Source organism: Bos grunniens, chromosome 5, assembly GCF_055505025.1.
Source record: "Bos grunniens cultivar Pamir isolate PY7600 chromosome 5, Bosgru_T2T1.0, whole genome shotgun sequence".
NCBI classification, from domain to species: domain Eukaryota; kingdom Metazoa; phylum Chordata; class Mammalia; order Artiodactyla; family Bovidae; genus Bos; species Bos grunniens.
Window position 1 is genome coordinate 29,867,244 of NC_141169.1, and position 24,061 is coordinate 29,891,304.

Here is a 24,061-nt window from a genome sequence, read left to right on the forward strand (position 1 = left end):
AGGCAAGAACACTGGAGTGGGTTGCCATTTCCTCCTCCAATGCATGAAAGTGAAAAGTGAAAGTGAAGTAGCTCAGTCCTGTCCGACTCTTAGCCACCCCATGGACTGCAGCCTACCAGGCTCCTCCGTCCATGGGATTTTCCAGGCAGGAGTACTGGAGTGGGGTGCCATCGCCTTCTCCTCAATGGAATGCTATTCAGTCATAAAAAGACTGGACTCTTGCCAGCTGGGACAACATGAATAGATCTTGAGGGCATTATGTTAAGTGAAATAAGTCAGATACAGAAAGACAAAAACCACATGACCTCACTTACATGTGGAATAAAAACACCACCACCATCAAGCTCACAGAGAAAGACTGGTGTCTGCCAGAGGCAGGGAGTGAGCAAAATGGGTAAAGGGGGTCAAAAGATACAAACTTCCAGTTAAAATACAGCTTAGTCACAGGAAGGCAGTTTACCACATGATGACTATAGTTAATAATACTGTATTGCCTATTTTAAAATTGCTGAGAGAATAAAACTTAAAACTCCTCAGCACAAGGAAAAGAATTTTTGAAACTGTACAGTAAGGGATGGTAATTGGACATACTGTAGAAAAAATTACTCACCTAGTCACGGGCAGTAGCCAAGATGAGCTACCCCACGTCTGAGGTCAGGGGCTGCGGCCTAGAGGAGCTACTCCACGTCCAAAGAGCGGCGGCTGCGCAGGGGCAGGAGGGCCAACAAGAGCTACTCCACGTTCAAGGTCAGGAGGGGTGGCCATAAGGAGATACCCCTCGTCCGAGGTAAGGAGAAGCAGCTGCACTTTGATGAAGCAGCTGTGAAGAGATACCCCATGTCCAAGGTAGGAGAAACCCAAGAAAGATGGTAGGTGTTCCGAGAGGGCATCAGAGGGCAGACACACTGCAACCATAATCACAGAAAACTAGCCAATCTAATCACACGGACCACAGCCTTGTCTAACTCAATGAAACTAAGCTATGCCATGTGGGGCCACCCAAGACAGGCGGGTCATGGTGGAGAGGTCTGACAGAATGTGGTCCACTGGAGAAGGGAATGGCAAACCACTTCAGTGTTCTTGCCTTGAGAACCCCATGAACAGTATGAAAAGGCAAAATGATAGGATACTGAAAGGGGAACTCCTCGGGTCAGTAGGTACCCAATATGCTACTGGAGATCAGTGGAGAAATAACTCCAGAAAGAATGAAGGGATGGAGCCAAAGCAAAAACAACACCCAGTTGTGGATGGGACTGGTGATAGAAGCAAGGTCCAATGCTGTAAAGAGCAATATTGCATAGGAACCTGGAATGTCAGGTCCATGAATCAAGGCAAATTGGAAGTGGTCAAACAGGAGATGGCAAGAGTGAACGTCGACATTCTAGGAATCAGCGAACTAAAATGGACTGGAATGGGTGAATTTAACTCAGATGACCATTATATCTACTACTCTGGGCAGGAATCCCTTAGAAGAAATGGAGTAACCATCATGGTCAACAAAAGAGTCCGAAATGCAGTACTTGGATGCAATCTCAAAAACGACAGAATGATCTGTTCGTTTCCAAGGCAAACCATTCAGTATCACAGTAATCCAAATCTATGCCCCATCCAGTAACGCTGAAGACGCTTAAGTTGAATGGTTCTATGATGACCTACAAGACCTTTTAAAAGAACTAACACCCAAAAAAGATGTCCTTTTCATTATAGGGGACTGGAATGCAAAAGTAGGAAGTCAAGAAACACCTGGAGTAACAAGCAAATTTGGCCTTGGAATACGGAATGAAGCAGGGCAAAGGCTAACAGAGTTTTGCCAAGAAAATGCACTGGTCATAGCAAACACCCTCTCCCAACAACACAAGAGAAGACTCTACACATGGATATCACCAGATGATCAACACCGAAATCAGACTGATTATATTCTTTGCAGCCAAAGATGGAGAAGCTCTACACAGCCAGCAAAAACAAGACTGGGAGCTGACTGTGGTTCAGATCATGAACTCCTAAATTGAAGAAAGTAAGGAAACCACTAGACCATTCAGGTATGACCTAAATCAAATCCCTTATGATTATACAGTGGAAGTGAGAAATAGATTTAAGGGACTAGATCTGATAGATAGTGCCTGATGAACTATGGACGGAGGTTCGTGACATTGTACAGGAGACAGGGATCAAGACCATCCCCATGGAAAAGAAATGCAAAAAGGCAAAATGGCTGTCTGGGGAGGCCTTACAAATAGCTGTGAAGAGAAGTGAAAAGCAAAGGAGAAAAGGAAAGATATAAGCATATGAATGCAGAGTTCCAAAGAATAGCAAGGAGAGATAAGAAAGCCTTCCTCAGCGATCAATGCAAAGAAATAGAGGAAAACAACAGAATGGGAAAGACTAGAGATCTCCTCAAGAAAATTAGAGATACCAAGGGGACATTTCATGCAAAGATGGGCTCAATAAAGGACAGAAATGGTATGGACCTAACAAAAGCAGAAGATATTAAGAAGAGATGGCAAGAATACACAAGAACTGTACAAAAAAGATCTTCACGACCCAGATAATCACGATGGTGTGATCACTCACCTAGAGCCAGACATCCTGGAATGTGAAGTCAAGTGGGCCTTAGGAGGCATCACTACGAACAAAGCTAGTGGAGGTGATGGAATTCCAGTGGAGCTATTTCAAATCCTGAAAGATGATGCTGTGAAAGTGCTGCACTCAATATGCCAGCAAATTTGGAAAACTCAAAGTGGCCACAGGACTGGAAAAGGTCAGTTTTCATTCCAATCCCAAAGAAAGGCAATGCCAAAGAATGCTCAAACGACCGCACAATTGCACTCATCTCACACGCTAGTAAAGTAATGCTCAAAATTCTCCAAGCCAGGCTTCAGCAATACGTGAACCGTGAACTTCCTGATGTTCAAGCTGGTTTTAGAAAAAGCAGAGGAACCAGAGATCAAATTGCCAACATCCGCTGGATCATATAAAAAGCACGAGAGTTCCAGAAAAATATCTATTTCTGCTTTATTGACTATGCCAAAGCCTTTGACTGTGTGGATCACAATAAACTGTGGAAAATTCTTCAAGAGATGGGAATATGAGACCACCTGACCTGCCTCTTGAGAAACCTGTATGCAGGTCAGGAAGCAACAGTTAAAACTGGAGATGGAACAATAGACTGGTTCCAAATAGGAAAAGGAGTACATCAAGGCTGTATATTGTCACCCAGCTTATCTAACTTATATGCAGAATACATCATGAGAAATGCTGAGCTGGAGGAAGCACAAGCTGGAATCAAGACTGCCGGGAGAAATATCAATAACCTCAGATATGCAGATGACACCACCCTTATGGCAGAAAGTGAAGAGAACTAAAAAGCGTCTTGATGAAAGTGAAAGAGGAGAGTGAAAACGTTGGCTTAAAGCTCAACATTCAGAAAACTAAGATCATGGCATCTGGTCCCATCAGTTCATGGGAAATAGATGGGGAAACAGCAAAGCCCAAATATTTCTGGGCTCCAAAAATCACTGCAGATGGTGATTGCAGTCATGAAATTAAAAGATGCTTACTCCTTGGAAGGAAAGTTACGATCAACCTAGATAGCATATTCAAAAGCAGAGACATTACTTTGCCAACATAGGTCCGTCTAGTCAAGGCTATGGTTTTTCCAGTGGTCATGTATGGATGTGAGAGTTGGACTGTGAACAAAGTTGAGCGCCAAAGAATTGATGTTTTTGAACTGTGGTGTTGGAGAAGACTCTTGAGAGTCCCTTGAACTTCAAGGAGATCCAACCAGTCCATTCTGAAGGAGATCAGTCCTGGGTGTTCATTGGAAGGACTTATGCTAAAGCTGAAACTCCAATACTTTGGCCACCTCATGCGAAGAGCTGTCTCATTGGAAAAGACTCTGATGCTGGGAGGGATTGGGGGCAGGAGGAGAAGGGGACGACAGAGGATGAGATGGCTGGATGGCATCACCGACTCGATGGACATGAGTTTGAGTGAACTCCCGGAGTCGGTGATGGACAGGGAGGCCTGGCGTGCTGCTATTCATGGGGTCGCAAAGAGTCAGACATGACTGAGCGACTGAACTGAAATGAATTGAATATAACTAAATATCTGCATACCAACCCGTATGCAGCAGATATGTACAAGCGTATTCATTAAGTATAATTTATAATACCTAAAAACTGAGGGGGAAAACGTCTAGGAGAGATCTTTTTTTTTTTTTAATCCAGTTATATAGCATTAACAAGAGATACACCTAAAACCTAACTTAAAGACACAGAAAGACTGAAAGTAGAGATGCAGGAAAAAAGATTGCCATTAAGATACTAAAATTAGTATTAAATCATAATTTAAGGCCAAAGTTTTTTCTAGAAATAAAGACACAAAAGGGGTAATTCTCCAGGAATATACTTCTAAAATCTACATTCATTTAAAACAGCCTCACAGCACACTTTCAATCACAATATACAACTACAGTGGAAGATTAAATGCAGTGCTCTCAAATCAAAGAATCAACAAAAAGTGATAAAGCCATACAAGGTTTAACAACACAACCTAAGCTGACCTAATAAATATAGAACTCTGCATTCAAATGCAGAATATACCTTCTTTTCAGAAGCACACTAAACATTTTTGAAAGCTTACCATGGATTATGTGATAGCAAAGTTTACTGCAAATTAGTTTTGGAATTATTAATTTTGTGACCAAAATTGAGTTCTATTACTTCATTAGAAGATATATCAAGAAACCACAGAATTGCTTCTCAAGAAAAAAACAGGTAATTCCCTGGTGGTCTGATGATTAGGACTCAGCACTTTCACTGCCAAGGCCTGGGTTCAATCCCTGATCGGGGAACTAGATCTCACAAGCCAAAACACGTAGCTACCAAAAAAAAAAAGGGTACTCCAAATTATATCATTACTTAGCAAAATGCACTCAACATGAAAGTTCTGAAATACAAACTCAGTTTTGTTTTATTTTTGTCTGTGCTACACACACAAAAAGGCTGTTATCTTAGTTTCCTGACCAGGGACTGAACCTGTGCCCCTGACAGTGGAAGCAAGGCATCCTAACTACTGAATCGCCAGGGAATTCTCTGAAACTCAGTATTTTTTTTTTTTTTAAATGAATTCAACAAAGTTGGAGTCTTAATAACCCTAAGGACAGAAATTTGCTGGTCACCGTTCCTCTAAATAGTTGTGTATGATATAATGTACTGAGTTTTCTTCTAAGGTGTAATTGTTGTTCTTAGTCCTCTTACTACAAAAACCTCTTTTCATCAACAGAAAATGCTACTGTGTGTACTCATATTTCCTTTGAAAAAGCTCACATATACTCAAGACCTCTTGGTCTTTTCATCAACAGGAAATGCTATTTGTGTGTACTCATATTTTTCATCAACAGAAAATGCTATTGTGTGTACTCAGATTTCCTTTGAAAAAGCTACTCATATTTCCTTTGAAAATGCTACTTTTCATCAACAGAAAATGCTATTGTGTATACTCAGATTTCCTTTGAAAAAGCTCACATATACTCAAGACCTCTTGGGTTTCCAACATTTGGACATCTTCAGTGACCTCACCAAGTCTACCTTAACACATTACAATAACTATTTTGCTACTACTATACTTCAGATATAAATCAGAACATTTTGTTCTGATAGAATGTTCTATTCTGAGGAACATTAATTTCTTACCATAGACTGTTAAGTGAGACTTCTCATGTTAAAGTCCCTCCATATATACTGATTAACTTAAATTATGAACCTTTGGTCTATTAGTTCAGTCATATTACTTTATATAATTTTGGACTATAATCCAACAGTTCATTAGGCCAAGTCCAGAGTATTAACACTATAAACAGTTGTTATGATAAAATGATGTATCTAAATTATCCGAAAATGTCTACTATAGGTAAAATTTTATTTTAGCATATTTGTAACTTATATCTACTCTCACATCCCACTGAAGAAATTAGCTATTCTTTACACATTTTCTAATACTGTTTGAAGCTAAGAGTAATCCCCTTATAACAAAATCTTATTTTACACTGTGCAAAATGAATGGGTAGATGATGAGAACATCTGAGCTGTTCATAACTCTTAATCTGCTTTCAAAATGAAAGAATACAAGTGAACCAGTTTCTTATACACAGATAAAAATTAAAAAAAAAAAGATTAGACTTAAGTGCAAGATCTGAAACCATAAAACTTCTACAGGGAAAGAGACAGTAGACGTTGGACACTGGTCTTAGTAATATTTTTCTGAATCTGCTTCCTCAGACAAGGGCAACAAAAAGCAAAAATAAACAAATGGTACTACATCAAGCTTAAATACTTTTAGCACAGTGAAAGATAATCTCAACAACAAAAAAAGGCAACCTACTAAATGGGAGGAGATATTTGCAAATGATATATCCAATAAAAGGTTAATATCCAAAATACAAAAAGAACTCAAAATAACTTAACACCAAAACCCCCCAAACAATCCAAATGTTAAAATAGGCAGAAGACCAGAATAGACATTTTTCTAAAAAAGACACACACGTGGCCAACAGACACATGAAAAGATGCTCAATGTCACTTATCTCTAGGGAAATGTAAACCAAAACCACAATGAGATATCACCTCACCATCTGTCAGAATGGCTATCATCAAAAAGACAACAAACAACAATAAATGAATGTTGGTAAGCATGTGAGGAAAAGGGAAATCTTCATGCACTGCTGAGAATGTAAACTGGTCCAAACACAATGGAAAGCAGTACAGTGATTCCTCAAAAATTAAAAATAGAACTACCATAGGACCCAGCAATTCCACTTCTGGGTATTTACCAAAAAAACCAAAACACTAGTTCAAAAAGATGTATGTGTACTTCCCTGGTGGTCCAGTGGTTAAGAATCCACCTGCCACTACAGGGGACACAGGTTCGATCATTGGTGGGGGAAGATTCCACAGGCTGCAGGCAACTAAGCCCATGTGCCACAACTACCGAAGCCTAGGTGCTCTACAGCCCATGCTCCACAACAAGAAAAGCCACTGCAATGAGAAGCTCAGGAGCCGCAATGAAGAGGAGCCCCCACTCACCACAGCTAGAGAAAACCAGAGCACAGCAACAAAGACCCAGCACCGTCCAAAAGTAAATTAAAAGGTATAAGCACCTCTATGTTGATGGCAGCATTATTTACAGTAGCCAAGATATGGAAGCAACCTACGTGTCCTTCAATAAATGAATGGATAAAGATGATGAACAATGGAATATTACTCAGCCATAAAAAGAAGGAAATCTTGTGATCTGCAACAACATGGAAAAGACCCTGATGCTGGGAAGATTTAGGCAGGAGAAGGGGATGACAGAGGATGAGATGGTTGCACGGTACCATTGACTCGATGGACATGAGTTTGAGTAAGCTCCGGGAGCTGGTGATGGACAGGGAAGCCTGACATGCTGCAGTCCATGGGGTCACAAAGAGTCAGACACGACTGAGTGACTGAACTGAACTGGATGCATCTAGAGGGTATTACGCTATGTGAAATAAGTGGGACAGAGAAAAACAAGCACTATATAGTTTTACTTATATATGGAATCTATTTTTTTTTAAATGAACAAACAAAAGATATACACTCACATACACAGAGAACAAACAGATTTTCCAGAAAGGAGGGGAATTAATGTTGGGCGAAATAAATGAAGGGGATCAAGAGGTACAAACTTCCAGTTGTAAAATCATCTGATCACACTACCTGATACAGAAAAAGCATCTGAAGCATCTGACAGATTTAATATCATTTCATGGGGGAAAAAAAAAAAAATCTCGGAAAACTTAGAAGGGAACCTCCTCAAACTCACAAACAGGATCTATAAAAACTTACACAGCTAATGTCAGATTTAATGATAAAAAATGAATGCTTTCCATTTGAAACTGGGAAAAGAAAGGATGTCCATTTCATCACTCTATTCAAGAAAATTCTGGAAGCTCTAGCCATTACAATAACACAAGAAAAAGAAACAAAATGCATACAGATTGGAAAACAAGAAATAAAACCAACTCTATTTGCAGCTGACACTACTAAACATACAAAATCCTAAGAAATATTAAAAACAAATGAAAACACCAAAATCATCCCTCCTAGAATAAGTGTGTTCAGCAATGTTGCATGGTCAAGATCAATAACCAAAATCAACTGCACTTCTATGTCCTTACAATAAATGAAATCTAAAATTAATACAATATCACCTACACCAGCTCTAAAGAAAATATGCAATACTATTTATAACTGCTCTAAGGAAAATAAAATACTTAGCTGTAAGACTAACAAAACAGATATGGGAATAAGACGTCAGTTCTCCCCAACTGATCTACATGTTCAGACACAGACAAGCTTCTCCTAAAATCTGTAAGGAAAAGGACCTAAAATAGCCAAAACAATTCTGAAAAAGAATGAAATGGGAGGAGTCATCTTCGCAATGTTAAGGCTCACTACACACGGTACACAAGACAGCGCGGCACCGAGGCAGGGACAGACACACAGATCAGCGGAAGGAGCGCAGCAGAGAACTTGGAAACAGACAAATATCCCCGAACGATTTTGGATAAAAGGGCAAAAGCAATTCAGTGGAGGAGGGGACTCTCTTCAACAAACAGTGCTATAGCAATGTACATACATAGGCGAGCAGAAAACAAAACCCCTCAAATCTATACAAAAATTATCTTAAAATGAATCATGGACTTAAATGTGAAATATAATACTATAAAACTTTAGGAGAAAATGGGGGGAAAGTCTTTGAAATTTAGGACTAAGCAAAGAGTTCTTAGAGTCAGCACAGTCCATAAAAGGAAAAATTTATAAACTGAACCTAATCAAAATTTAAAACTTTCAGCTCTGTGAAAGACCCTATTTAAGCAAATGAAAAAGGAAAGTTACCCTTCTAGTTCCCATACCATCCATACTGGAAACACCTAAGTAAACTTAGATTTCTAACTCTCTATAGAAGAGTTCTTTCTTTCCTGAAAAGTAAAATCCAGATGACTGAGAACATCCAAGACATTAGACAGAGAACCTCCAGGTAAGAAAGGATTACCAAAAACACTGCTGTGCACACGTACACACACACTCTTAGCTTATCCCTCCTTGGGTCAAGTTCTCATGTCAAAAATATGAATGGAATGAAAATCAATCAGTTTTAAAAATGTTCTGGAGCCAAGCTTATTTGGAATTTCTTAAATTAGCCTCATTTATCCTCATCCATTGCCTGGAGCCAACAAACAACTGTGGTGATTATAAAGTCTGCAGTTGTAACAGACACCATGATACAACAGCCGATCCCTTTCTCCAGTAAAAGCCTTACTCCCCAGCTACTGGAGGACAGCTACTGACAGGGGTCAGCCCCCTTTGGAAAAGCCCTGGCTGATTAGAGTCACCTTGCCTGAGGTCACACATACCCCTTCCCAGATCAGTCACGACACAATGCTTGGTGGTACATGCAGGAATAAAAAGGCCTGGCTGGTTCCTTACCCCAATTCTGAAGAGCAATCTGAGCTTCAAAGATCCCCACTGAGGTCCTCAGTGAGACTGAATCAAAGTCCAACTTTTCCCTCTGCCCAATCCTGCTTCCTTCTACTTCTTTCTTTCCCTTCCACAGGTGGTAATCCCAAAAGTCTTCCTAATAAACTTCCTGCCTGCTAATGTCCTGTCTGCTACCCAGGAAACCCAAGCTGTGTGGGAAGTCAAACTGCTGGAATTCAAATTATATCTCTAGCCTTAATAGTTGTAAGAACCTCTAAAATGGGGATTATAAAACCACAATAGGTTGATAAGAGGTTTGAAGGTGTTAAAACATGTTTAGAATACACTAGGCACACAGTGGAGACTCAATACATGTCAGCTGTTACTACGGTCATTGCTTCCCCATTCACACATGGTTAAAGTACACAAATTTCTCTACAGTATGAGAATTCTCTACAGCATGAGAATTACTGAAATTAATGAGCTGAAAAAGACCTTAGAAATCACCACATATGATGCCTTAATTTCCAGGTGCTGAACATCACGTCTAAATAAGTTGACTCAAGCCAATGTTCCAGAGTCACTAAATGACAAAACCAGGATTCAAACCAGGTCTTAAACAAGGCTGCTTCTCAATCTATGTATATTTTGTAATTAAATGAAACTCACCAAGGACTGAGCCCTTCCCCTTCACTTTTTTGCCATAAATGAACCTCTGCTCTCCTCTGGAGAACACCACGTCTCTCCTCATCAGTTCAGTTCAGTTGCGGAGTCGTGTCCGACTCTGCAACCCCATGGACTGCAGGACGCCAGGCTTCCCTGTCCACCACCAACTCCCGTAGCCTACTCAAACTCATGTCCATTGAGGCGGTGATGCCATCCAACCATCTCATCCTCTGTCGGCCCCTTCTCCTCCTGCCTTCAATCTTTCCCAGCATCAGGGTATTATTTCCAGTGAGTCAGTTTTTCGCATCAGGTGGCCAAAGTACTGGAGTTTCAGCTTCAGCAATGAATATTCAGGGCTGATTTCCTTTAGTAAGGATTGGTTGGATCTCCTTGCTGTTCAAGGGACTCTTATCAAGAGTCTTTTCCAACAGCACAGTTCAAAAGCATCAATTCTTCGACACTCAACTTTCTTTAACATAGTCCAACTCTTAAATCCATACACGACTACTGGAAAAACCATGGCTTTGACTAGACGGACCTTTGTTGGTAATGTCTCTGCTTTTTAATACGCTGGCTAGGTTGGTTATAACTTTTCTTCCAAGGAGCAAGCGTCTTTTAATTTCATGGCTGCAGTCACCATCTGCAGTGATTTTGGAGCCCCCCAAAATACAGTCTCTCACTGTTTCCATCGTTTCCCCACCTATTTGCCATGAAGTGATGGGACCAGATGCCATGATCTTAAGTTTTCTGAATGTTGATCTTTAAGCCAACTTTTTCACTCTCCTCTTCCACTTTCATCAAGAGGCTCTTTAATTCTTCTTCGCTTTCTGCCTTCATTAACTCTACGACTTGGAATCTCGACAATCCTTGGACTCCACAGAAACCTATAATCCCTTGCATCTTTTCCCTGCTTTCGACTCCATCAAGTACCCACTTCTTCCTTACACAGCTTCAACTTCAAGGTCCAGCATTATTATCACTGTGTCACATACACCTTCAATGTCCTTGTCTTTTCTTGCTTTGCTGTAGTCTCTGGACTAAACAGCAACCTGCTAACTCACATACTCTATGCCTGTAACTGGTACACAAGTAAGTATCTGAATCCAACTGGAGAAAAAACACATACTGAACTTAATGGTCTCACTTTAAGTTCATGATCACTAGCCTCAAGTGGACTGTTAATGCTTTCCAACAATCCTACTGCATATCCCTAGTCTACCTATGTTCTCAAAATGTTTTATTTGACTGAAAAACAATGTATCAAAAGAAAACTTTCAGAATAGCTCATCCCCAATCTACCTACTTAACCTACCTAAGCACTGGACCACCAAGGAATTCCCACAATGAAGTATTTTTTTAATTAAAGTATGTTCTCTATTTAAACAGAATGCTAAGGCACATTTTAACAGACTACAATACATTATAAACATAACTTTTAAATGTGCTGGGACACCAAAAACTTTGTGTGACTTGGGCTTTATTGCAATATCAGCTTTACTGTAGCAGTCTGGAACACAGTATTCATTAACACCGAACTTACAGTCAACAGCACTACAAATCATACCTGAATGAAACTTATCGAACACATTTATTTTCTACACAAGGTACATCACAACCTTCTTGCACTTAACACGTAAGGTCTAGGCTTAGAACCCATTTTAAACAGCAAAATCACCAACAAAAAGCGCAGTAATGTGAAAAACACAGCAATAACTAGACCACACAGAGAACAGTTTATAGTATGAGAGCTAATGTAAGACAAAATACTGCCATTATTCAGCCTCAACTGAGAAAGTGACTCATATTGTTCACTACAACACACATGTCCACTAATGACCATAAAAGTACATACTGATTTGGGGCTTACAAACAAATTTTACTAAGTAGGTAAATTTGCAAATACAGAATCCTTGAAAAGTGAAAATCAACTACATTAATAGTTATTGTTACTCCTCATCTGACGTACCAGCAGCAACTTACATAGCTGACCATCACCTCATTCTTAATTTCCAAAATCCTAATCTCTCTTGATTTCCCCCCCCCCACTTTGGCCATCCCATTTCAATCTCCCCAAATCCCAAATGTTGGGAGTCCCAGAATCAAATCCATTGATTTCATCTCTGACTACACTCAAGCCCAGTAACCTCGAGATACTGCGGCACGGACCTCAGGTGCTCTGTTTTCCTTTTCCCTTTGCTCTGTTTCCTCTCTGGAAAACTTCTGTTGGTCTATCCTCAGTTTATGGATTCTTTCCTCAGTTGTGTCAGGCGCATGAATAAACCCTAACACATACTTCTTCTGTTTCACAATTGTTATTTCTAGCATTTCCATTTGACTCTTGCATAGTTTCTATTCCTCTGCTGAAATTTACCTCGTGTTCATACATGTTCTCCACCTTTTCTACTAGAACCTCTAATATATTATTGTTATTTTAAATTCACTATCTGATATTTCTAACAACTGAGTCACCCTGAGTCTACTGATCATTTTTACTTCTGACAGTGGGTGATTTTTTTTTTTCCCCTGCTTTTTTGTATGTGCTTCATGTGTAAGGACATCATGTGTAAGGAGAGTAGAGACTGAGGAAACAGTATTTATGCCTAAAAATAGGCACCCTTTTACTAAGCTTTTAGTGGAGGTGATGGTGGGGGGCGGGATGAGTCAATCCATTCAGGAGTTGAAACCCCCATTCAGGCGCTTGGGTTCTGTTATGATTACCTTAAGTACACTTTCTGTGTTTAGTCGCTCAGTCCTGTCCGACTCTTTGAGACCCTCTGGACTGTAGCCCACTGGGCTCCTGTCCACAGGATTTTCCGCACAAGAATACTGGAGTGGGTTGCCATTTCCTTCTCCAAGCAATCTTCCAGACCCAGGGATCACCGGCATCTCTTGTGGCTCCTGCACTGCAGGCGGATTCTTTACCTCTGAGACACTGGCTTCCCTTTAAGTGCACTACCAGCTCCAAATTCCTCTGCTGTGACCTGCTTAGGGTGGGGTCTGGTTTGCCAGAGGGTTTTTCTCAATGTTCTTGCTCCACCCTCAGTTTTAGGCTTTCTCTGTACACCTGACCCAGTGTCTCTCTAAACTCTTAGCACTCCCCAAGGGTAGGGGATAGACTGCTGTTGCTTTACGTGCTTGGAGGAATGGGGGCAGATGGGGAAGTTCTCTGTTATCCTGGCCTAGTCTCAACTGACCTGTTCAAAATTGGAAAAGGAGTACGTGAAGGCTGTATACTTGTCACCCTGCTTATTTAACTTATATGCAGAATACATCATTCGAAATGCCAGGCTGGACACATCACAAGGTGGAATCAAGACTGCCAGGAGAAATATCAAAAACCTCAGATATGCAGATGATACCACTCTAATGGCAGAAAGCAAAGAGGAACTAAAGAGCCTCTTGATGAAAGTGAGAAAGTGAAAAGGCTGGCTTCAAACTCAACATTCAAAAAACTAAGATCAAGGCATTCAGTCCCATCACTGCATAGCGAATAGATGGAGGAAAAAGTGGAAACAGTGACAAATTTTATTTTCTTGGGCTCCAAAAATCACTGTGGACAGTGACTGCAGCCATTAAGACGCTTGCTCCTTGGAAAAAAAGCTATCACAAACCTAGACGGCGTATTAAAAACCAGACATCACACTGCAGACAAAGGTCCATATAGTCAAAGCTGTGGTTTTTCCAGTAGTCTCATATAGATATGAAAGCTGGACCAGAAAGAAGGCTGAGCGTCAAAGAATTGATGCTTTTGAATTGTGATGCTGGAGAAGATCTTGAGAGCCCCCTGGACACCAATGAGATCAAACTAAAGGAGTCAATCCTAAAGGAAATTCTGAATATTCAATGGAAGGACTGATGCTGAAGCTCCAATTCTTTGGCCACCTGATGCCAAGAGCCAACTTATTGGAAAAGACTCTGATGTTGGGAAAGACTGAGGGCAGGAGGAGAAGGGGACGACAGAGGATGAGATGGTTGGATGGCATCACCGACGTGATGGACATGAATTTGAGTAAGCTCCGGGAGATAGTGAAGGACAGGGATGTCTGGTTCTGGTGTGCTGCAGTCCATGGGGTTGCGGAGTCACACATGACCTAGCAACTGAACAAGTCTCAGTCTCAGGAAGTGAGGCTTTCTCCCAGTAGTAGGCAAACTAATGATCTGAACCTGGGAAAGTTTTCTGCCCTTCCCTCAGGGTTTATGGATTTTCTTTTTCTTTTCACTTCTCCCACCCATAATGGAAAAATTGGGTTTATTCCCTTACCCAGGTTGCTTAAAGCTTTTTTCCACAAGGATGAATGGTCCAGGCAGGCCTGTACCACCTAGAGAGGTATTCTCTATATCCCTTGCTTCCTAATCTTTCTCATAAGCAACTCTTGGAGGTCCTTGGAGAAAAGCCTAAAAGTGGGTGTTACCTATCCTTGTTTTGCAGCTCCCAAGGGGTCATTCCTTGCTAGCCTAACATTTAGACTTTGGCAATTCATTAGAAATTTAGCTAAATTCTTTTTTCCCCCGTAGTAAAGCCCTACTTTCTTCCTGTGCTCTGCTACAGGTGAGCCATGCCCACATCCCACTTCTAATGCATTGAGAGAAGTTATGATTTTTTATATACTATAGCTTATTCTTGTTTCACAGTGGAAGCAATATGCTCTCCAGCTTTCTACATCCTAAAAGGAAGCCAGAAATCACTCCATGAGTTCAAATATTACCTATATATATATGTAGAACTTCTAAATTTATATTTCTAGTCTGGACCTCTCTTCTGGACTCCAGACCATATATATCCAACTACCTGCTGGACAAGTCTACTTGTATGATTTGCCAGACAGATTCTAAGGTGGCCCCCATGGTCTCCACATTCTGGTGTATATGCCTTTGTGTGGGTGTTAGAGGGATCTGTAGCTTGCTTCTGCTGCTAAGTCACTTCAGTCGTGTCCAACTCTGTGCGACCCCATAGACGGCAGCCCACCAGGCCCCTCCGTCCCTGGGATTCTCCAGGCAAGAACACTGGAGTGGGTTGTCATTTCCTTCTCCAATGCATTCTAGCCATCAGAATAAGGCAAAGATGGTGGAATGTTATTTCCTGTGATTACGTCACGTTTTATAGCAAAGGAATAGGGTATCACCCCTGATTATGTTATATAAGGCCCTGTCTTGCCAGCTGACTCATTCTAATTCTCTTGCTGAACTTAAAGAAGCAAGCTGCCATACTGTGAGTTGCAAACTGCAGGTGATCTCTAAGAACTGAAGGTGGACGCCTGTCAAAAAAGAAGTTCTCAGTTCTACAGCTGCAACAAAATGAATGCTGCCAACAAACTGAGTGAGCTTAGAAGTGAATTCTTCTCTGTCCTAGTCTCCAGATAAAAAGGCAGCCCTAGCCAACATCTTGATGAAGCTTGTGAAACTCTGAAGCAGAGAACCCAACTAAGAAGTGCCTGACCCTCCAGAAATTATGAGATAATCAATACATGTTGTTTTAAGCCACTGTATTTGTAGTGATTTGTTCTGCAACACAGAAAACTAATACAGATAGTACCATAAACTCAACATGCCCAAAAGCCAAATTCCTGCAACATCCCCCCAAAAACAAAGAAAAAGTTCCAGTATTGTCCATCTCAATAAATGGCAACTCCATTATTACAGTTATTCAAGTCAAAAACTGTAGAGTCAATCTTAACTCCTTTTTCCTCTGAACCCACATCCAATCCCAAAGCAAACACTGTTGGCTTTACAATCAAATTACACCCAGAGTCTACCTTTATCTCACCACCACCGCGTTCACCTTAGTCTGAGCCACAACTGTCTTTCATGCACGTTTAGTGTCTTTAACAGCCTCCTAACTGGTTTTCCTACTTCTACTCCACAGAGCAGAGAGAATGATCCTATTAAAATATCAGTCAGATTACATTTTTACTTACACTACTCCAAAAGTTCCTCATCTTACCGAGATTAAAAGGCAAACATCTTATAGTAGTATGCAAGGCCTGCGTTATCTGGCATTCTTCCCTCCCAACCCAACCTCTCCACCTCGCCTGTGTCACCTGCCTCTCCCACCACAGTGGCTGCCCTCCTATCCCTTAACCATGCCAAATGCAGTTCAGTCTCTGAGTTCACAGTTGTTGGTCCATATAATTAAAGAGATATTTCCACACATAGGACTTCTCTGTCCAGCTTATATCAGACGGCAAGTCCCCATCCCCATTAACAATCCCCTATCCCTCCTAAGAGGAGAGTGAAAAAGTTGGCTTAAAGCTCAACATTCAGAAAACGAAGATCATGGCATCTGGTTCCATCACTTCATGGGAAATAGATGGGGAAACAGTGGAAACAGTGTCAGACTTCATTTTTTTGGGCTCCAAAATCACTGCAGATGGTGACTGCAGTCATGAAATTAAAAGATACTTACTCCTCGGAAGGAAAGTTACGATCAACCTAGATAGCATATTCAAAAGCAGAGACATTACTTTGCCAACAAAGGTCCGTCTAGTCAAGGCTATGGTTTTTCCAGTGGTCATGTATGGATGTGAGAGTTGGACTGTGAAGAAAGCTGAGCGCCAAAGAATTGATGCTTTTGAACTGTGGTGTTGGAGAAGACTCTTGAGAGTCCCTTGGACTGCAAGGAGATCCAACCAGTCCATTCTAAAGGAGATCAGTCCTGGGTGTTCTTTGGAAGGAATGATGCTAAAGCTGAAACTCCAGTACTTTGGCCACCTCATGTGAAGAGCTGACTCACTGGAAAAGACCCTGATGCTGGGAGCGACTGGGGGCAGGAGGAGAAGGGGACGACAGAGGATGAGATGACTGGATGGCATCACCGACTCGATGGACATGAGTTTGAGTGAACTCCGAGAGTTGGTGATAGACAGGGAGGCCTGGTGTGCTGCGATTCATAGGGTCACAAAGAGTCGGACACGACTGACCGACTGAACTGAACTGATCCCTCTTATCCTGCTCTATCAGCCTCACAGCACATATTACCAACTAATATGTTTTATTCTCTCCAATACTAGAATATATGTTCCATGAGAACTGAAACCTTTGTTCACTGCTATATCCCCACCTTATACTGAATTACTGAATAATTACTGTATTAGATACTTTTTCCTCACAGAATTTAAAGTCTAATAAAGCAGGCAAGCAACAATAATTTGGATACAAAGTCATTATTTTTAAAAATCACTATAAAACTATTCAAGATCTAGAAGTGTACTTATTCTATCTCTGTAAAAGCGCTTCTAAGGAAACTTGGAAAACATTCACATCTAACCAAAATTACTGAAATGTGTAAGTAAGTAAACTGAATTAAAACATCTGTGACAGGCTCTACTAACAGAAAGGTAACTGAAAAACTCTATCACTGTTTTTCCAGCCCTACATGGAGACAATATTGTTATTCTTCACAGATATAGCCAAATAATAGAGAAGAATAAATCAAGCCTGAAGGATTAATCCTTTAGATGCTTAGTTTTCCCACTTTTTCATCTGTTTTATATTCTGAAAAATTATTGGGGAACTTTCATTTATGTCAGCTTTTCATCTAATACTTACATTTAAGATTTAAATGATATTTAAAAAATATTTGATAGTTCATTTTAAAATAACAATCATAAATCCACTACACATTAACATAATATTTTAATTAATAAAACTAAATATTTCCCCCCAAGGTTAGTGAGAGAAATGACATTGTTTTACACTTCTGTGTTATCTCCTTAATGTTTGAGTTAATAGAAAATGCCTGAATTCTCTTTATCTGCTGCTACATTAAATATATGCCACATGTTGTTTTGGTGGAGGTATATGAAGAAAGATGCATGGATCAGACAATCTGAAATTTTAAAAACACAGTGGATAAGAATCTGCGTGCCAGTGCAGAGGACACAGGTTCAATCCCTGGTCTGGGAAGATCCCATATGCCATGGGGCAACTAAGCCTGTGCACCACAATTACTGAAGCCAGAGCTCTAGAGCCCACCAGCTACAACTACTGAGCCCATGAGCTGTACCAACTGAAGCCTGCACGCCCTAGAGCCTGTGCTCTGCAACAAGAGAAACCACTGCAATGAGAAGCTCATGTACCACAACCTACTGCTGCTGCTAAGTCGCTTCAGTCGTGTCTGACTCTGTGCGACCCCATAGACGGCAGCCCAACAGGCTCTGCCATCCCTGGGATTCACCAGGCAAGAAGATTGGAGTGGGTTGCCATTTCCTTCTCCAACGCATGAAAGGGAAAAGTGAAAGTGAAGTCGCTCAGTCGTGTCCGACTCTTTGCGACCCCATGGACTGCAGCCCACCAAGCTCCTTTGTCCATGGGATTTTCCAGGCAGGAGTACTGGAGTGGGTGGCCATTGCCTTCTCCAACCACAACCTAAGTAGTCACTAAATCTCCACAACTAGAGAAAGGCCCATGCAGCAATGAAGACCCAACACAATCAAAAATAAATAAACTAATTTTTAAAATATCATTAATTCTTGGGACTTCTCTGGCGGACCAGTGGTTAAAATTCTGTGCTTCCACTGCACAGGGCACTGGTTCAACCCGTGATCGGGGAACTAAGGATCCTGCCTACCATGCAGCCAAAAAAAATTTTTTTTTAACTTAAAAATTAAAGCAAAAAAATCATCAGTTCTGCAATGTACATGTATATCAATTTAAATTATCAAATGAATATACCTATTTTCCATTAAGCAAAAATATTTTAACAATCATGTACCACATGAAATTTATCAGTATCTCAAGTTCTGAGAAATACATACATATTAAAACAACACTAAGTATATTTTGTAGAAAAGATAATAAAACTGAATCATCTTGACAACATATGTAAATATTCCTTCCTTCCATACATTTCAACATTTTAGTTTTTCTCTATTGCTTATTTTTTTGAATGTTAGTAATTATTGACTTGAAACAACAGATTCATCTGCAATAACAAACACTGCTAACTGGCTCAATATTTTGGCTGGTTCCTGCCTTACCTGTTGAGCAATATGAGAAATATGAGCTGCCTGAACTGTGGAACCAGATTGAGGTGCTGTCTCTGAAGTGTTACTCTTGTGAGAATCTTCCATAATCAACTGTAAGGAGAAAAAAAAAATCAGTTAAAAGATGCTAACTTCATTTTCAAGAAATCTTGTGACATTTCTCTTCTTAACATGCATACTTTTTCACAAGAATAAAACAGAGCTTTTTTGTTTTGAAGAAACAAAACAAAACTAAAGGCTTAGTTCAGTTTATCCAGACTCATGTTCCTATACCTCTGCTCTTGGGTGTATAGTGACCTAATGATAAAATCTTTTAAAATGGCAAATAAAAAGTGCTATAGAATATAACTTGGTTGCCTCCATGGAAGACAACTGGTAGCTATGGTATAGAAAGAGAATAAAGATTTTCCTTGCATATTCTTTTAATTTTTTTTGAGTTTTGACCCATATGATCATGTTTAAATTTAATAAATGGTATACAAACATAAATTATTATGACTACGTTTTCAAATGCTATCCCACTCAAGAAGTGTGACAGGACTTCCCTGGAAGTCCCGTGATTAAGAATCCGCCTGCCAATGCAGCGGACACGGTCTAGAAAGACTGCACACGCCATGGAGCAACTAGGCCCGTGTGCTACCACTACGGATCCCGGGCTCTGCTCTGCAACAAGAAGCCACTGCAAGAAGCCTGTGCCCATAACGAAGAGCAGCGCCCCCGCCCACACCCGTCAGCAACAGAGAAAGCCTACATGCAGTAACGAGACTCAGTACATACAACCGAAACTAAATATTAGGTAAATGTTTTTTTAAAAAGTATGATATGCAGGAACACAAGCATTCTTTTCTGCAGTCTAGGGAACAGTTTCTAATTGGATACACAGTTTAATACAGAGAATTTATTGAGCAAAGGTTGAACAGAATAAATGAATGAAATCATACCTAAGGACTTTCTAAAGATCTAGATGATCTAATCAACTGCAGGACATGCAGGCTGGATAAGAATGAGAATAAGTGGGTTATGAGAGATGGAATATGTCAAGTAGAACTACTTAGAGACTGGTAGAAGTTTTAGGCGAGAAGGCAATGGCACCCCACTCCAGTACTCTTGCCTGGAAAATCCCATGGATGGAGGAGCCTGGTAGGCTGCAGTCCATGGGGTCGCTACGAGTCGGGCACGACTGAGCAACTTCACTGTCACTTTTCACTTTCCTGCATTGGGGAAGGAAATGGCAACCCACTCCAGTGTTCTTGCCTGGAGAATCCCAGAGATGGAGGAGCCTGGTGGCTTCCATCTATGGGGTTGAACAGAGTCGGACACGACTGAAGCGACTTAGCAGCAGCAGCAGCAGAAGTTTTAGGCAGAATTTATAGGTTTTATAATCATTTTGAAAGACATAAAAAGAGAAAAGGCTGGGCAGCAAAAAATGAAAAGATACTCAATTTCATTAAGTATTAGAGAAATACAAATCAAAACTACAATAAGATACCACTTCACATCCATTATGATGGCTAATATTTATTAAAAAACAGAAAACAAGGGTTAGCAAGGATGTGGGGAAACTGAACATTTGTGCACTGTAGTTGGGAATGTAGAATGGTGCAATCACTAGGAAGAACATGGTAGTAACTCAAAAAATTAAAGACAGAATTACTATATGATCCAGCAATCCCATATTTGTGCCTCTATCCAAAGAATTGAAAGCAGGGTCTTACAGAGATATTTGTACAGCCCTGTACATGGCAGAATACAGCCCTGTATACAGTAGCCAAAAGGCAGAAGCAACTAAAATGTTCATCAATGGATGAATGAATAAACAAAATGTGATACACGTACACAATGGTATATTACTCGGCTTTAAAAAGGAAGGAAATTGCGATACATGCTACAATATAAATGGACTTTAAGGACATAATGCTAAGTGAAATAAACCAGTGCCCAAAAGACAAATATTGAATGCTTTCACATATTTAAGTTACTTAGGAATAATCAAACCCATAGAAACAAAGAATGGTGGTTAATAGGGATGGGAGGGAGAGATGGAGAGTTGTTGTTTAATGGTATGAAAAAGCTCTGTAGATTGGCTGCAAAACAACGTAATGTACTGAACACTACTGAATTGTATACTTCAAAATACTTATGATACATCTTATTTTATGTGTATTTTTCCATAATTCAAAGAATTTTTAAAGAGAGAGAATTCCCTGATGGTCCTGTGTTTAGGATTTGGCACTTTCAATGCTGGGGCCCAGGTTCAATCCCTGGTCAGGGAACTAAGATCCCACAAGTCATGCAGCCCAATTGATTAAAAAATTAAAATAAACATAACAAAATCGTTTCCACAAGATATATTCTAAAAAGGAGAATTACTTGGTTAAGCAGTATGAATATTTAAAGCTTTCTGAAAGAACTATAGTCCACTAGAAGCACATGAGAAAGCAATGGGAATTTTTTAAAGTCATTACAACACAATAGATGGAAAATGGTACACTGTCATACATTTTTAAAATTCTCCATTAATTGCGTGAGCTCTGTTTATATTATTTGTCCACTCATCAGATCTTAGTGTTGTCCCTATTACCCTGTATTATTTCTTCATATAAACTTTTTCTATCATGTTAATACAAATACTATTCCAATTTGACTTTATTATGATTACTTCAAAATTCTGACAAGTTCATCTGGTGCTTCCCTGTTGTTTCTGGAACTGCTTTTGAAGCTACATATGGACTCTTCTTTAGGAAGAATGCAGTGATTTTTAATCTACACTAAGAGAAGTAGTAATCCCACAGATTAAACATAGAGATAGCATCAAAGATGGAATTTTATACTTTCTACATATTATTGCTACTGAAAATGCCTTTTTAAACATGCCATTTCAGAAAACACAAGAATATAGAGCAGAAAACAAAGAGAATAAAATAGTTAAGAATAAACTTACCTAAGAAGACAAAAGAGCTGTATACAGAAAGCTGTTAAGACACTGATGAAAGAAATCAAAGCCAACACAAACCATGGAGAGATATACCATGTTCCTGGGGATGAGGAGTCAACACTGTGAAAATGCCTCTATTACCAAAAGAAATCAACAGATTCAATGCAGTCTCTACCAAATTACCAACGGCATTTTTCACAGAGCTGCAACAAAAAATTTCACAATTCATAGGTAAACACAAAAGTTCCCGAATAGCCAAAGCAATCTTGAGAAAGAATAATGGAGCTAGAGGAATCACCCTTCTTGACTTCAGACTATACGACAAAGCTACCATCATCAAGAAAGTATGGTACTGGCACAAAAACAGAAACACAGACCAATGGAAGAACAAAGAAGGCCCAGAGATAAACCCATGCACCTACGGGCACCTTATCTTTGGCAAAGGAGGCAAGAATATACAATGAAGAAAAGACAGTCTCTTCAATAAGCAGTGCTAGGAAAACTGGACAGCTACATGTAAAAGACTGGAATTAGAACACTTCCTAACACCAACACAAAGATAAACTCAAAATGGATTAAAGACCTAAATGTAAGACCAGAAACTATAAAACTTTGGAGAAAAACATAGGCACAACACCCTCTGACATAAATCATAAAAAGGTTTTCTATGAACCACCTCCTAGAGTAATGGAAATAAAAACAAAAATAAACAAATGGGACCTAATTAAACTTAAAAGCTTTTGCACAGCAAAGGAAACCATAAACAACATTAAAAGGCAACCCTCAGAATAGGAGAGTGAAGTGAAGTTGCTCAGTCATGTCCAACTCTTTGCGACCCCATGGGCTGTACCCTACCAGGCTCCTCCGTCCATGGGATTCTCCAGGCAAGAATACTGGAGTGGGTTACCATTTCCTTCCCCAGGGTATCTTCCAGACCCAGGGATTGAACCCAGGTCTCCCACATTGGAAGCAGACGCTTTAACCTCTGAGCCACCAAATGAAGCAACTGACAAAAGATTAAACTCCAAAATATACAAGCAGCTCAATATCAGAAAAGCAAACAACCCAATTAAAAAATGGTCAGAAGACCTAAACAGACATTTCTCCAAAGAGGACACACAAATGGCTAATAAGCACATGAAAAAATGCTCAACATCTCTGATTATTAGAGAAATGCAAGTCAAAACTACAATGAGCTATCACTTCACACCAGTCAGAAAGGCCATCATCAAAAAATATACAAACAATAAATTCTGGAGAGGGTGTGGAGAAAAGGGAACCCTCTTGCACTGCTGGAATGTAAACTGATACAGCCACTAAGGAGAACGGTATGGAGATTTCTTGAAAAACTAGGAATAAGACTATCATATGACCCAAATAATCATGATGGTGTGATCACTCACCCAGAGCCAAACATCCTGGACTGTGAAGTCAAGTGGGCCTTAGGAAGCATCACTACAAGCAAAGCTAGTGGAGGTGATGGAATTCCAGTGGAGCTATTTCAAACCCTGAAAGACGATGACATGAAAGTCCTGCACTCAATATGTCAGCAAATTTGGAAAACTCAGAGTGGCCACAGGACTGGAAAAGGTCAGTTTTCATTCCAATCCCAAAGAAAGGCAATGCCAAAGAATGTTCAAACTACTGCACAACTGTACTCAACTCACACGCTAGTAAATACTTAAAATTCTCCAAGCCAGGCTTCAGCAGTACATGAACTGTCAACTTCCAGATGTTCAAGCTGGTTTTAGAAAAGGCAGAGGAACCAGAGATCAAATTGCCAACATCTGCTGGATCATCGAAAAATCAAGAGAGTTCCAGAAAAACATCTATTTCTGCTTTACTGACTATGCCAAAGCCTTTGACTGTGTGGATCACAACAGACTACGGAAAATTCTGAAAGAGACGGGAATACCAGACCACCTGACCTGCCTCTTGAGAAACCTATATGCAGGTCAGGAAGCAAGAGTTAAAAC

General features: G+C 40.1%; 1 protein-coding gene across 11 annotated transcripts in view; it reads right to left on the minus strand.

Moving 5' to 3' along the window:
* The window catches only part of ATF1 (activating transcription factor 1), a 65,787-nt gene that overhangs the window by 37,610 nt on the left and 4,116 nt on the right, over positions 1 to 24,061 (minus strand). For all 11 annotated transcript variants that reach the window (XR_015163656.1, XM_086399471.1, XM_086399475.1 and 8 more), the window contains exon 2: positions 19,145 to 19,243. Coding sequence is in view for 10 of the 11 variants with exons in the window: in XM_086399466.1 (XP_086255592.1) it covers positions 19,145 to 19,243 (99 nt within the window). In the remaining variant the exon portion in view is untranslated. The remainder of the gene's footprint in view (positions 1 to 19,144; positions 19,244 to 24,061) is intronic.